At 37.6% G+C, this 15,865-nt stretch overlaps 2 protein-coding genes and 1 long non-coding RNA gene across 9 annotated transcripts in view; 2 read left to right on the forward strand and 1 right to left on the reverse strand.

Annotated features, from left to right (window-relative positions):
- Mccc1 (Methylcrotonoyl-CoA carboxylase 1) overlaps positions 1-3,134 on the reverse strand; it is a 48,640-nt gene extending 45,506 nt beyond the window's left edge. Inside the window, exons 1-2 of the mRNA XM_011298404.1 lie at positions 2,657-3,134; positions 2,531-2,600 (exon numbers count right to left, since the gene is read on the reverse strand). Of these exons, the coding sequence (XP_011296706.1) occupies positions 2,531-2,600; positions 2,657-2,691 (105 nt within the window). The 5' untranslated portion in view covers positions 2,692-3,134. The remainder of the gene's footprint in view (positions 1-2,530; positions 2,601-2,656) is intronic.
- Positions 3,135-5,101: 1,967 nt separating this feature from the next.
- Positions 5,102-6,405, forward strand: LOC105262690 (uncharacterized). Of its 2 annotated transcripts, none has more exons than XR_891843.1 (4): positions 5,102-5,257; positions 5,409-5,617; positions 5,716-6,176; positions 6,256-6,405. It is a non-coding gene; the product is annotated as an uncharacterized lncRNA (long non-coding RNA). The 2 variants fall into 2 exon arrangements; XR_891842.1 differs by having other exon boundaries at positions 5,103-5,257; positions 5,752-6,176.
- Positions 6,406-9,283: 2,878 nt separating this feature from the next.
- LOC105262692 (uncharacterized) overlaps positions 9,284-15,865 on the forward strand; it is a 76,792-nt gene continuing 70,210 nt past the window's right edge. For 5 of the 6 annotated variants that reach the window (XR_891845.1, XR_891846.1, XM_011298406.1 and 2 more), the window contains exons 1-3: positions 9,284-9,534; positions 10,388-10,516; positions 11,868-15,008. Coding sequence is in view for 4 of the 6 variants with exons in the window: in XM_011298406.1 (XP_011296708.1) it covers positions 10,510-10,516; positions 11,868-15,008 (3,148 nt within the window). In the remaining 2 variants the exon portion in view is untranslated. Of the gene's footprint in view, positions 9,535-10,082; positions 10,197-10,387; positions 10,517-11,867; positions 15,009-15,865 lie in introns of those variants that run through there. The other variant, XM_011298405.1, reaches the window with a different exon arrangement.

Consider the following 15,865-nt stretch of genomic DNA (forward strand, 5'->3'; position numbering starts at 1 on the left):
CGTTATGGATTTTGGGGGGTATAAAAATTATTATAAGACAGGAGAATCATTATAGAACAGGAAGTTATTGATTCGACCCGTTGAACGGGTCACACCCGCATGAATGCATTCGCCAGCAAGCCACCCACAACTACGCACCCCACTTCGGGAGCGAGCGAAGCGAGCGACCAACAACGCGACTACTAGTTCAATTCTTTTTTTGAATTTTTTTTTTGAATTTTTTTTTCATAAATCGATTCTAAATTCTCAGACATTTTTAAATTTTCGAAAATTATTCCCACATAAATTTGAATTCGTCAAAATATATATGGGCGCCAAAAAAACCTGCTCCGATGACTGTGGCACCATCTTGTTCTGTGGCATAAATTGCGGCTAGAATTCGCGATGAATATTCTTCAAGTCTCTGATACAATTGAGATACGGATTCGTTACGGCCCTGCGAAATGTGATTAAGAAATGTGATTTCTGTCCATTTTGTCAGATTGCTGCGAATATCAATTTGTTTTCTAGCTTGTCCCGTGATTCTACTCTAAACATAGAGCGACAATAGAAGTTTATGGAAGTTTCTGTGATTTTGATGCGATTTCAAATACTTCGTAAATTTGTTTAACAAAATTTCATACTTTCAATCGATTTCCATCAAATGTTTCAGGGATTTTGTTAGGAAACTTAAGAATAATTGTTCCACTAATCCGCGATTTTCTTGCATTGCACTTGGAGGAAGTTGACGTTCCGAATGAGGTATTTTTTTAATTCTAGGGAGATCTCATTCGGAATGAAAAATTACAACACCTGAGAGTCAGTACTTACAGTTCGCTATTAGACAACTTCCGGCTGGTGTTAGAGATGCTAGTCCAGAAGAGAAGCTAGTTCTAGGTGGTTGATTAGTGGATAACTCCTGGCTGGTGTTCGGAGCCTAAATCCAGAAAAGAGGCCAGCCCTAAGGGGTTGATCCATGAAAAGATGTGAAGGATGGTCCAAATTTAAACAATATGTCACTTCTGTCCAGGTTTCTATTACGTTGCATGTTCTAGTTTTTTCATCAGTGTTGAACTAATTCCATCCTCGTCACCAAATTTTGTTGGATTCCAATGAATAAATACTTAACAAAGACTTCGTTTTTAATAAACTGATATTTATTCGGAATATTTTCATTTGGTAACCAGTGTGGTGGCTCTGGTCGTTGGTAGTTGTAACAATTCTAACGTTAAGTTTTAGAAAAGATCCAAATTATTACAATTTGAAAATTAATAGAGTTTTTCCTTGGAATTATTTTTAGGGTGTGTAGAAAGTGTGTGAGAAAGTGAGAGGAGAATAAAGCTTGTGACGCCGAAGAAAAGTCCAAGGGTTGGGGAAAGTTTGGAGGTTCGAGAAATAGGACGTTGAGCCCAAGTGTCTAGGGAAGTGTGACGGTTTATGGACATTCGAGGGAATGGCTCAAACTACTTAGTGAGGTACGGGAAACGTTATACAGTTTTCTTGGAAAAAGCAGTTGTTAGGTTTTCCCGGTTAAACAACGATTGGGATAAAATCCAGATAGGAATTGTGAGTAACAGGGGTCCTTGAATGGCACACGAATGCTTAGAGGAGATTGTAGATTTGCCCAAGTAGATGTTAGAATAATATTATGTATATATGTAAGGAAGTTGTTTATCTAGGTAGTTTAATTAAGTTCCAGGGACATCCTTAAGAACGAAATATGCCAATCTGATGAAAATTTAGACATTTGAACCATTGGGATAAACAAGTTCGTAGTACTTGATGTTTTATATTTTATATTTTTTTCCAATATGGTAAAATCCTCTCGGTTTCTTTGGGGTTTCTCCAGCTTCCTTCCTCTCTTCTCCTCGTTCCGTCCGGATATGCTCTCCAGAAGATGTTCCTCCACAATAGTTCCTTCACTCCTTTCGCAATCGTTCCTTTACACAATTGTTCTGCCTTCACAATCTTTGTCCTTCACAATAGTTCTTCTCCTCAACAATCTCCTCACAATAATTCTCCACACAATAATTCTTCACACAATATTCTCTTAACACACTCTTTTTTGGGGCAGTGACTCGTGACTCGTGACTTCTCTTATTAATGAGAGCGGGGGGCTCTGCTAAGGGATGGGTAGGGCAACGGTGGCAAAAAAGATCAACTTAAACCTAACTTAGCCTGCGAAGAATAAGGTGTATCAATTAGGGGGAACAGGGGGAAGGGGGGCAAAATTCTGCCTCGTCACAACCTCTTTGTGTTGTTCTGGTTTTTAAATGTACCAATATGCATTGTCGTGGGGCCGATAACCGCTACGTCCTCGCCGTGGTCGTGGGTATGCAAAGAGCGGTATACAAATTTCAACGTATGGAGGAAATTATTTGTCTCCCCAACCTACGGTTGTCACATTCCCGATCGGAAGGTCAAAAACTATCGGATAGGATATAATTTTATGTAAAGTTGGGCGGGGGGGTAATAGACAGTTACCGAGGAACTTATTGGAAACACATGCAAACAGAAAAAAAAACATGAAGATGTGTCAGGCTTGATTTACCTTGTTTATCCGCTGACTGAGTGAAAAGCCGGTAGAAAATCTGCGTTCGCGTAAACCATTCAAATGAGACCTGCAGAAAGGGATGATGATTTATTCTGGTACTAACAAGGCCTACAGAACACTCACCTTCCAGCTAGATACTTTCCGAAGATCTGGAACATGATGAGCTAAAGATCAAGTACTATTTAATAACATGAACAGTCTGATGATAGTGGTATCGGCGCAGTCGAGGACAGAGTCGAGTGTCGAGGTGAAATATTTGATAAGAACGCTCATTTACATTCAACAAGAACTGGGCAATCATGCGTGTTGTCGCGCGCTCTGCCTCTAAGTGAGCGCTCTGTCTCTAAGTGAGCGCTCTGCCTCTAAGTGAGCGCTGTAACGCCCAGCTCCGGAAAGTTGACACTCTGATGGCATAAATTAATTATTACAATAATTTATATTTGTAGCGCCCAATAGCATCTTGATAATCATGGAAATGATCAATCGATCCTTAGACGAATAGGAAAACGAATAAAAGATTGACAATGAAAACAACCATTCATTGTCAATCTCTTTTATAATAACGGCTGACGAAACAGTCATGAAGCGATATGGTGCACGTTTCGAGCACTTGTTTACACATATTATATGGGAGATTGACCCCCGTGTACTTAGCAAGCAGGGTACAATAATCAGAGATTATAGGGGAGATTGCCAGCGCCTGTACAAAACCTTCAACAGGGTCAGAGCCCGTACCTGTAAGTAAAGCAGATCGAGAGCCCGTACCTGTAAGTAAAACAGGTCGCGAGCCCGTGAGTGTCGATAATTTTCAAAGCCCGTGCGTGTCGATAATGTTCAGAGCCCGTGAGTATGGATAAGACAGAGCGCGAGCCCCAGAGTGTAGATAATTCGGCACAGCGTGAAACCGAGAGTATCGATAATTCGAGGAAACCGTGACGTACGAAAACATTAAATATAAAGCGAAGTGGGGGTACGATCAAGAAACAACCGATGGACGGAATAAAAAAAGAGTTCACTCTAAAAAATTCGAAAAATTGTTGAAGGAATTGCGGAAAAAATGTCTCTCGAATATATACTCAAACGATTGAGAATCGTCTGAAATGTGAAGATTTATTGGTCCCTCGGAACTTTTATTAAACGAGATATTTTGTGTTAACAAATTGAAAAAAGTTTAAACAAATTCGGGAAAAATTCTCTCGTAAATATATATTCAAACGATTGGAAATCACCTGAAACGTCGAGATTTATGGGTCCCTCGGAACCTTTTTTTTTCAACGGCTCTATTTTTCCCGAATTTGTTTAGTCATTTTTCAATTTGTTAACAAAAATAGAGCCGTTTAAAAAAAAAAGTTCCGAGGGACTAATAAATCTCGACGTTTCAGGCGATTCCCAATCGTTTGAATATATATTTGCGAGACAATTTTTCCCGAATTTGTTTAATCACTTTTGAATTTGTTAACAAAAAAGAAATCGTTTAAAAAAAAGTTCCGAGGGACTAATTAATCTCCACGTTTCAGACGATTCTCAATCGTTTGAGTATACATGTTCGGGACAATTTTTCCTCAATTTTTTAAACAAATGGCGTATTTATGAACGTTAACTCGCTTTTTCATTCCGTCGATCGGTTGTGTCTCCATCATACCCCCACTCTCCGGTACATCGGATGTTTTCGTTCGTTTTCGGACGTCATCGTTATTTCAATAAGTGCCCTACCTTAGTGACACTCACGACCGCCTCGAATTATCGACACTCAGGGGCTCGCGCTCTGTCGTATCCATACTCACGGGCTCTGAACATTATCGACACGCACGGGCTCTGAAAATTATCGACACTCACGGGCTCGCGACCTGTTTTACTTACACGTACGGGCGCTCTGGGCGTAGTTCCGTAGCCGCCGCAATGGATCACTCGCCCAAGCCTTTCCATAAGCCCTAGCAATCTTCCCTACAATCTCTGCAATAATTAGGAAAATTATCTTATGTATTCGATTGTACATCGTTAGTACATGATTGTACTACATTTTTGTGTTTATGCATTCACTCATTGATTATAAATAATTATTCCATTTTTGCCATGATGCTGGCCGGAATAAAAGGAAAAATAGCCCAATGAGTTTAATAAATAGCGAATTCGATCGGAAGTTCTTTGTACATCATGAATTACGTATTTTCTTCGTTTGTACATTCGTTATTAATTGATGAATTAACCAATTAATAATTCTGATTCACCCCCACCGCACACAGCTCCGAGAAGTTATCAACTTATTATTCTAATTAATTATCCCGCACATGCTCAATCGTTTGAAGGTCCTTTGCAGGTCTATGATAGATAAGAATTATTGTTTGATCGATCATCGTTTTTTTAAAATGAATTTAAAAAAAAAATGAAATATTTCTACGGAAGTTATCATGTTTTTTTTTAAATTTAGCCCTAGAATGTTGAATGACCGCTCAAACGATCGAGAATCGTTTGCAGGTGATTGATAGATGATCATCAATCCCCTACAGAACACTAATTATGAATTATTGATTAAAAATCATTTTGGATTTACTGTGCTCAGCGGAGGCGGAGTAGGGAGGTCGCCATATTGCATCCAACAGCTGACGGTTTGCATTTTGGAGCATGGCGAAAAACTACTCCGAAACAACAGATTCATTTTATTATCCAAAATGTAAGTCATAATTAACCGATTGAGTGTAGTGAATACAATGGATGAAGTGAAGGGTAATTTCAATAATTTTTCTCCTGTAAATAGTTTTAATCATTTTTTTTCAAAGTTGGACGGTGATCGTTCCAACCACAGAGGCCATTTTACTTGAATATAGCTCTCAATTTAATTACATGTGAATCTAATTAATAATATCTCCATTCTCAGAGGCAGAGAATCTGATCTCCACTGTTGAATGTTTTTTCCTGAATAATCGTCACATAATTGCAACTGAATGATAAAGCGGTTTTAGAACAATTCCAACAATTTGTGGAAGTGATCTTGCAGCAGTTAACAGTGAAAAAATAGAGATGGATTTCTTCCAGGTACGGATGAAATACCTCGACCGATTTCATCGAAAAAGTGTCCGAAAGAAAGTGAGTTGAAATTATTCATGTAGTTTGGCACAATCCCGATTACGCTGCTTTAATTAACAATTCAGAAGGAAATGAGACATTCGAATTAATCTCAATAGTCTTCTTTCCAATCAATCTCACGATCTCATCTACAGGAGCAGGGCGCAAATATTGTTATCTCTTCGTGACACTGACGTATGTTATTCTACTGAGAAAATGTGGAATGACATTCCAATATTAGAAATCGAATTTGTGGTACACCAGCCGATGTTTGGAGGAATTGTCTTTTTAATGAACCGAGCCAATGGAAAAGGTATGATTGTACTTGTGGGAGCTATATCCAACCCATTTCGATCTTGGAGCCGAATATTACTAAAGCATTGATCACATCAAACAAGTTACTTTTACCTCTCGAGTTTCATGAAGTTTTAAAAAAGGTGCAATGTCGCCGACCTCTTTGTAGCAGCAGATGCAATGTACAGACAACACCCAATTTCCATCTATTCATTCATTTGAAGCGATCAACTAAGTGTTTGCTGGGGAATGTATTTAAAATTATTGGAATGGGCGATCAGTATCAGTGAGTATTACTTTACATCAATTACATTCAAATATTGTTCCTTTGGTTTCTATTGTACAATTATTCAATATTGTTGCAGAATTGTTGGGGTCATCAGTGCATTTCATGACCGATACGTGGCCTTTAGTTTAGTAAATGGAAAGTGGTGGTTGTGCGACAACCAGCAGCCAAACATCCAAATGACATCAGATGTAGAATTCGTTGAACTGGTTGGATTAATTTATATTTTAAAAAGTGCAATGAGTTGCTAAGCATGTTAAAAAAAATATCAATTACCAAAGTAATTTTATCAAAGATGAATATTTATTTGTTTTCCAATAAAAAAATATGATGATTACAAAATTTATTCAAGTCTATCTTTTAAATAAAGAAAAATTCTCATCTAGTTTATTACTGGGAAAGATCTTCAGCAAAATTCCAAAATTAATCAGCTATGAATCCTCTCGAGCTCTCCAGATGCAAAATGATCAAAAGACTTGACATATAATCTGTAAGAAATAGACAGAATGTGAAAATAATTATCTATCCGTCGATCAGCCACTTCACAGCTTTCTGATATCAAGCAATATTGAATTCATTTAAAATTTGTAACAATAACACATTGCAATTTTATACTACAAATAAAAATCAAAGTGTAAAAATGACGGAAAAATTACAACGCAAATGAAAAATAATTGGTAATGAACAAGTATACAGGCTTATCGTTGACCCTTTTTTAGTGGCTTTTCGAATAATCCATTTCATTCAATCGGTTGCCATGTAAACTGGTTAGGAATTAAATAAACATAATAGAAAATTAGAAGCATAGAGATGTGAATAACATTCTGCTATGCATAAAAATGGCAGCAGCAATCAGCTGTTGAATAGAATGTGGCGCCCTCCATCGTGACGGTCTCTGCAACGACTTACTCCAAAATGATTTTTAATTAATAATTCATAATTGGTGTTCTGTAGAAGATTGATGATCATCTATCAGTCACCTGCAAACGATTCTCGATCGTTTGATCGGCCATTAAACATTCTAGGGTTAAATTTAAAAAAAAAAGATGATAACTTCCGTAGAAATATTTCATTTTTTTGAAAAATTCATAAAAAAAAACGATGATCGATCAAACAATAATTCTTATCTATCATAGACCTGCAAAGGATCTTCAAGCGATTGGGCATGTGCGGGATAATTAATTAGAATAATAAGTTGATAACTTCTCGGAGCTGAGAGATTTTGCGCGTTTTTCTCGACTTAAAACTTATTTTTTTGCTCCCGTTAGGAGGCGTTTTGCGGCGTTCATCACATGCCTTTCAGAACACTGAGAAGTTAGGTATGTAGAGGTTAAGTAAATAATTGCTTAACCTAATATTATTCCATTGGCCAAATTATTGGTAAACTACTCGACCTCTGAGTATATTACGAATATCTCCTATCCACCGATAATTTATTACTCAATCTATCGTCAATCGTATGCAACAGTTTGATAGAAAATTTAATTTAAATTATCACCGCGGCCGTGTTCACAAAACCTGCACATAACGTCTGTATTCCATGCCCCCTAACGGAGCAGTATGTAATTAGCCGCAAATTTTCAACAATTACAAAAATGAACTCATACAATCGATTGTAAATTGTTCGCAGGTGATTGTAAAAAAGGTCATAATGTTTAAGAGTAGATAGTTTTTTTATAAAAAATAAAAAACTTGTGACCCATGTAGTTAGCCGCATTTTTTTTTCTTATCACTCTTAAATGATTTTTTTTATTGTAATCGTTTGCAATTCGTTTGTAAATACTATATTCATTTGAATCGACGTTTAAGAGTCATTAGTCTGGAAATTATCAGCAATAAACGTGATTGCAAAATTGCGTGGAGGGGATAAGACTTTGCAAGTATGATGGCGCCTGCGCAACTATTCAGAGGATTTTTCGGTTATACGTTCAAAAATAGATTAATGTCTTTCTCACTTTAATTTTGAAAGATTTCACTACGGCTGTCTTTTAATTGAACATTGAGTGACACATCGAAACCATTGTACTTTTTGTAAGTACATTAATAATTATAATAACTTGTTCACTAATGGGTGACATTTGGAGAATACTTATCGTTTGAGTAATCCCTGGTTATTCCCACCCAAGCTTACAGCTTATGCTGTTAATTTCATAAACCCAGTTAGGGTTGGGCAAAAACCTTGAATTCAATATTTACGTTTTTTTGTTCAACAGAAGTGTTAAACTAATGTCTCATGGCAATTGTCATGTTTAACACTTCTGTTTAACAAAAAAACGTAAGTATTGAATTCAAGGTTTTTTCCCAACCCTAACTGGGTTTATGAAATTAACAGCATAAGCTGTAAGCTTTGGTGGGAATAACCAGGGATTACTCAAACGATAATTGTTCTCCAAATGTCACCCATTAGTGAACAAGTTATTATAATTATTAATGTACTTACGAAAAGTACAATGGTTTCGATGTGTCACTCAATGTTCAATTAAAAGACAGTCGTAGTGAAATCTTTCAAAATTAAAGTGAGAAAGACATTAATCTATTTTTGAACGTATAACAGAAAAATCCTCTGAATAGTTGCGCATGCGCCGTCATACTTGCAAAGTCTTATCCCCGCCGCGCAATTTTGCAATCACGTTTATTGCTGATAATTTCCAGACTAATGACTCTTAAACGTCGATTCAAATGAATATAATATTTACAAACGAATTGCAAACGATTGCAATAAAAAAAAATCATTTAAGAGTGATTAGAAAAAAAAAATGCGGTTAACTACATGGGTCATAAGTTTTTTATTTTTTATAAAAAAACTATCTACTCTTAAACATTATGACCTTTTTTACAATCACCTGCGAACGATTTACAATCGATTGTATGAGTTCGTTTTTGTAATTATTGATAATTTGCGGCTAATTACATACTGCTCGGTTCGCTCGGTTGGCTTAAAAGCCCAACGGTCATTGAAACTCAGCCTAGATGGCGATACTCCGTTATTCTTGCAAATAGACAATGCGGTATATATGTATAAGATAATTCCAAGCCCATGGTGCCCCGCGCGATTGATTTGCGCATGTCAGTTGTACGCATTGCAAATGGCGGTACCTTGTTATTGTTCATGGCGTTTTATGACTTGTCCCTTTATATCGCCGATTATGAGAAGTATTTTTGTGATTATCACGGCAGAGTGTTGCTATTGCGCTTACAAATTGTTTTAAAGTGGTATAATCATTGATAAATCGAGTGTTTAACGGTGTGGATCTTCGTGTTTATTGGCAAGAAACGTTTAACAAAACCAATATCCCTGGGGTCCCTGAAGTTGGTGAAGGAAGGAAGAGGAAAGAAAAAAACTAACTAACGAAATGGGGTAACGTTGGAAATTCATTGGTGTTACAATTGGATGACAATTTCTGATGAAGCTGTAATGATCCGAGCTTAAAGATTAATCTAGGGATTATCATGGGAAATATAGAGATGATGAGATTTAGTATTTTATTAATGGTGAAAAGTGAGTTTGGTAACAAGTACGTTAAATGTTGCGTGAGGTTGACGGGGCTATCATAAGCATGCTTGAGCCTAAAGCCCCCAGCCCACAGCCCACTTCACGTTCGCCTCCCCCGACCGACAAAATGGACGGCTTCCTATTCTGAAATATTTTTCCTCTTCTATTTTCTTCACCACAAAATCATTAAAAAATAAACCATCCTATTTATATGTTGTAATGATCAATTCTTATATGAGCAATTGGTTGACGCTCATGAGAGAAATTCAGTAAATTGGAGAATATCATGTCAGACATTTATCCTATAACCTATTTCTCTCCCCTCCCCCTTTCCACTCTTTAGAAACCAAGCCGTCTTAGTTTGTTAACATTGGAAATACTTTATTTCCATATTTTTGAGAAAATTAAATTCACTTCATTGTTGTTAGAATGGATGTTTACTGTTGGATGCCCTTATTGGGTTTGACTGAGAAGTTCAATTAACGTTTTAGGGATTTTCATGAGTTTTAGTAGTCATTATTGAAAAGGTAATTGATATTGAAGTATAACCTAATATCGGCGGTTCCGTACTTATATTTAAATATTATATATTTGCTTGATAGAGTAACCTTTTGTGGCAGGATTTTCATCTATCTAATATTGGTGGAGTGGTTGGTAAAATGATGGACTATATTATAAATATATAGAGAGTATAAATATGATGATTATTTTTCAACAGCGAAGGAAGAAATTACAAATAGCCGCTGGAGTTTGGGACCATAGACAGAGACTTGGTCGGGTTTTCAGACTCAGTGTTGTACTCCTGAGAGGTTCCCGGGCTCCCCTGGTATTATGTGATTGATGATTGGTACGTAAACTAGTGAATTAATATAAGAAATTGGAAAGCTGAGAATAAATATGGTGATTACATTGTGGATTAGTCGGCAGCCAATGTATAGGATTTCATGAAATATGTACCCATTTAATGCGCCAGATAACTCTTGTTAGCGACATTACATTTTTAAAATAACAATTAGTCTCTTCTGAAAATGTTATGAAATTATGCATTTCCCCCCGCACTTATTATTAATCCTCAATATTTCAGGTCGTAATGACCAAAATTTCACAATTTGGTTAGCTTTCCCCAAATCGAACAAATCTTTAAGGTGCTAGAGGTCTTGATTATATTGTTTTTCAATATCAATATCGTCATTCATTACCATGTTGGTAAATTCGTTAAAAATTTATCAAGGTCTTTTGAGAGACAAATAATTACCTCTTTATTTATATGTTTATTGTTTTTATGTAAGAGTGCAACAGTGGTGTTTGAAGTTTAAATATTCGTAACCTTTACTCTTTACTTTATGAGTTTTGTCGGTCATGGGTTGTCGGAAAATTCTTTAAAGCCTGTTCTTGCAGAGTGTAGATGGCATTTTTTTAATTATATTAACTTTATCAAGCTTTGTAAATAAGTTTTAAAGAAATTAGAAATTTTGTTTTCTCTTTCAAGGTGTATTCTACTGCTTCACTGATATTTTATCCAGTTCGGAGCTTACAGAATGCTTTTAGAAACTGCATAAAATTTATGGAATTATCTTCAGCATTTTAGAAGACATGGAAGACTGCCGAAAATTTCACAAATTTTATGCTATATTGAGAAGACCGAAAAATGATAAAACTTGATGAGCAGGTACTCTCCATCAAAGTTTGACTTTTAATCCCAGAAATCGAAATCGACGGGATCCAATAAATTTTCCCACGAACCACGACAAATCAAAAAACGTAATTATTACCAAAAATGGAAAGTTAGTTTACTCACTCCTTTAAGTGATAAATAATAATTCTCGGTCGTTTTTCTACCCATAATAATAAGTCATTCAATTTCGTAAGGTTTCAAAGTTTCAGAAAGCAATATCAAAGTAATATTGCATGGGATTATCCGCAGTAAGTCTCATACTATTTAAAATACAAAAAACGTGTGTTACGCGTGTTAATTATTCTTATTCATAAATTAGACATTTCCTCCGACATGATCGTGGAAAGATTATCAACATCTCTTCAAGTACTCATTGCAATTGAAGCGAACACTCAGCTAAAACAGGAATGACTAAAATTATTACCAAATGTTCGACAATTCTCGTCATTAATATAATTACCAATTTGTATTGCTCTCCATTTATCTGGAAAAATAAGCTAATACCGTATCTTATTTTCTTCAGTCATGGCGGCCGACAGTGATGGTGATCTGATCGAGACGGTGGTAACGTGCGAGGGCAATCTAAGTGATCCAGAGTTTCCCCAGAAATTTTCCCGAATAGTAGATCGGCTGAATCACCTAATCTCCCCCCAAAAAGGTGATGGCCTTTGTGTGAACAAAGTCGAGCCTTGGAATTCTGTTCGCGTGACTTTTTCCATCCCCCGAGAGGCAGCTCTACGCTTGCGAGAGCTTGCAACAGAGGGATCTTCCGCTTTAACGCAACTAGGAATTCTCTCAGTCCAGATAGAAGGTGACCAAGTGATATCTTTGCGAATTGCCGGAAGTTTTGGCGGTGAATCACAGGAGATTGTTCTCCACTCAACTCCGAGCGATGAGCACCTCCCCACAAAAGCTCGAAGCGATGGAAATGCAAGTTCTTCATCAAGTGATGCAGAAAGACCTTTGCCAGGACCAAGTAATCCCTGCAAATCTCCCCAATTTCGGTCACCAAACGTGGTCGCTCCGACAGACTGTGATCCCATCCCGTCGTTTCTCACGAAAACTATTCAGGCAGCGTCAAGCACAGCTGGGCTTACTCAAGCAGTTAACCAGGCTAATTCAAACACCTTAAATTCATCAAATCCCACTCCATCACCCCGAAATAACTACAATGGACCATTCCCCTTCGCTAGTATGACCCATGCTGCCCAAGCTGCTCAAGGTATCCATCGAGATTCCCAATCAATTTCTCAACCTCCAGTTTTCAAACACAACCAACCTCCACCGCCTTACCCAACAACGGCGAATCAGCCGCATCAACAACCAGAACCGCAAGCGCTAGTATCCAATCAATTAAATCCACCAGTAAGTAAAACACTTGCCCTGACAGCTGCAATAGGTGCTAATCAAGTAGCACTATCATCACCATTGCTTGTGAATCTACTTCAGAACGATGGCAGTGGACATCCTGGTGGTAGTCAAGGTCAGAAGGTGGTTGCTGTAGATGCTGGAGCCAGTGTGGGCCGAATGAAACCAGTAAAAAAACCAAATGCACGGAGGAAAGAGACGCCAACAGTTACTGGAGTTGCTTTGGGTGAATTAGAGGCACCTCCACCAACGAGTTTGGATTCCATTAGAGCCGAAGATCTTATTGGGGCAGTGCCCTTAACCCCCTCGGGCCCCTCTGCTTTTGCCTCAGTACCGCAGAGCAACTCCAGCAGTTCTCCTCAAACTAATCAAACACACTCACAAGTACAAATTACACCGAAATTCCCGATTAGACAGGAGTTGACTTATAGAGGTCAGTTGGTGACCACGAGACATCCAGTGAATGGTCAAGGAAATAGGACACCTGCTCAACAACGTCAGATTATTCTTCAACACCAGGTCCAAGGACAACATATGATTGTTCAAGGACAGTTATCTCAGCCCCAAAACCAACAACAGATGATTGCTTCTAACTTGAGTGTTGCTCAGCAACGATTGGGCTTCGTCAATAATGGGCCCAAACAGCAGACACCTCCACCATATCCACGAATTAATCAGTCCGCTACACCAACATCAGCAATTCCCACAAACCAACAGACTCCAGTACCACCGCTAAATCAAGGACAAACACTGAATATCCAACAACAATTGCACCATAATAAACTAAAAAACACAAATGTCAACACAAGTGCTAGTAATGATTTTCGTTATGGACAGAGTCAAAATATACTGAGTAGAAATTATTCAACCACAGCTGGGACCACATTAATATATGGTACGTCAAAAATTTCAGGAAATATATCACAAAATCAACAGTTAAATCAATCAAGAGTTAATGCTGCAACGGGCTCACTAACGAGTCAGATTAATACAGGTGCCTTCAATCAAGAGTCAAAGAATCAGAGGAAAAATAATTTAACGGCAACAGTGACAACTGTGGCAACATCAAATTTATTGATTAGTTCACCAATTAATGCCACAAAAAACTCATCAATAAACACCAAAAGTATAAATACCATTAGAGAAGAATCATCATTGTCATCGTCGTCTTCTGACCATAAAGAGAGACATGAGGATGAAGAGAGACCTGAACCTGAGTACACGTCATCAGGCAAAATTCGACAATTTTTAATAAATCCACTGACTGGACATTTGGAACCAATGCCAAGTGAAAGTTCAGAGTCTGAACCCGAGAGCGCTGTTGACAATCAGGATGATTTTTTTTCATTTCCCTCGCCGTCCAATGATCGTTCAAATTCAATATTTTCCGATGATGATGCTGACAGCAACATGTCTAGACGGAATGATACAACTAATACTGATCAATCGGATTCAGAGACAACGGGTAAATCAACGGGCAGCGAGGGTAGTTTGAAACACAGATTAAAATCTCGGGATAGCCCAATGCACGGTGAGAAAATCAAATTGAGACTGAAACTAGAAAAGTCAGAACCGGTAACAGCGGCTTATAAGGTAGACGTTTCGTTTGTTAACACGCCACCGATCAAGAAAGCTGATAAAACTATCAGTAAAATTTTTGGGGCGACAACTCCTGGGGGCGGGGGCGCTGGTGGAGGAATAGATGAGCCGAGGGTGCCACCGTTGCATATTTCCTTGAGAGGCAGAAATGCTTCAGTTGTACAGATTAGAAAGAAAGAAAAGAAGATAATGGCAAGGGACGATGATGTTTCCGGGAATAACATTGGTGTAAAAAGGAGGGGAAAACTTAAAAAGATGAAAGATCCTACTGATAGTAATAAATTTCTGCAAAAAAAGTCCTTGGGCATGATAATGACGACCACCATGGTTGCCACCACCAGTACTATTATTTCAACGGTTTCTGGGGTGGAAGGCAATCGTCAAGTGGTAGCTGTAGTTAACAGTACCGTTGCTTCTGCGAGTCCTAATGTCGGAGGAAATGTTATGACCAAGGTGAATAATTCAATCCAGGGAAAGAGCAGACAAGAGAATCTCATTGAGGGCCAGAGGGGAATTGTGAACAAAGCAGGTTCGAGCAAGACGGGAGATGTAGATGATATTCCGTTAAATAGCAGGATACCTTCACCTGTTAAGGGAAAAGGACTCGCTGGAGTAGGGATGGGCAATAGCCAGGGAGGAAAGGCACATCTTGAGAGTGAGCTGTCCAATCACACTAATGAACACAAAATTGGTGGAGGTAAATTCACCTTATTTATTTATGCTAATCGTGATTTTTATATTAAGGAGTTCCACACATTCGTTCTAAAAATTCGTTTGATTATTCAATCTCATAATTCCTAGTTGAATCAACAGTCTTGATTTTGTTAGTCAATATAAACATTTGAAAAATTCGAATTTGCCCCCCAAAATATTTTTCCATTATGATTTTTTATCTTGATAGGTTTTCTTTCTCCTTTCCTTTTATCCGAAACTTTAGTGCAACCCCGCATCAAGCAGAGATGTATCAAAAAAATGAATACATGTTTAAAATATAAAAAAAAGAATATCCACTTAGTCGTTTTTAATTTTTATGGAAAAATTATTGTAATGATGGGAAAACTATAATAATGGGAAAAATGGGAAGGACTATAAACGTAAATACCTTTGCGAACAACACGCGGGCAAGTAATTACTTTTTCCAGACTGGCATCTGAAAATCACCATTTTGAAAAAATCCAAAGTCGTATTTCCTAGGCCTTGGGTCTGAAAAAATTCTATAAGTCACGCCGTCGAAAACATATCACCCTTCCCCACATGCTTGTTAATTTTGCGTGTGAGAAATGATGATTTGTTTTCCACGACTAGGCCTGAAAATAATTATCATCCTCCCCTTTTTCTTTATTCAGAAGTGACAAACGATCGCTATATCAATTGTGCTTTCCCTATTCCCGAGGCTTCCGCTGATTATGCCAAAATAAAAGTGTAACGAAAAAAAATCAAAAATATTAAAATAATAATGACACAGCATTTTCTCAATTAACTTCACATGTGCCGTTCACAAAATGATTTGCGTTGAACATACTTCCTTTCCACTCATCCTTTTCTCACTGGACG

Source organism: Fopius arisanus, unplaced genomic scaffold (genome assembly GCF_000806365.1).
Source record: "Fopius arisanus strain USDA-PBARC FA_bdor unplaced genomic scaffold, ASM80636v1 scaffold00010, whole genome shotgun sequence".
In the NCBI taxonomy this organism is placed as follows: Eukaryota; Metazoa; Arthropoda; class Insecta; order Hymenoptera; family Braconidae; genus Fopius; species Fopius arisanus.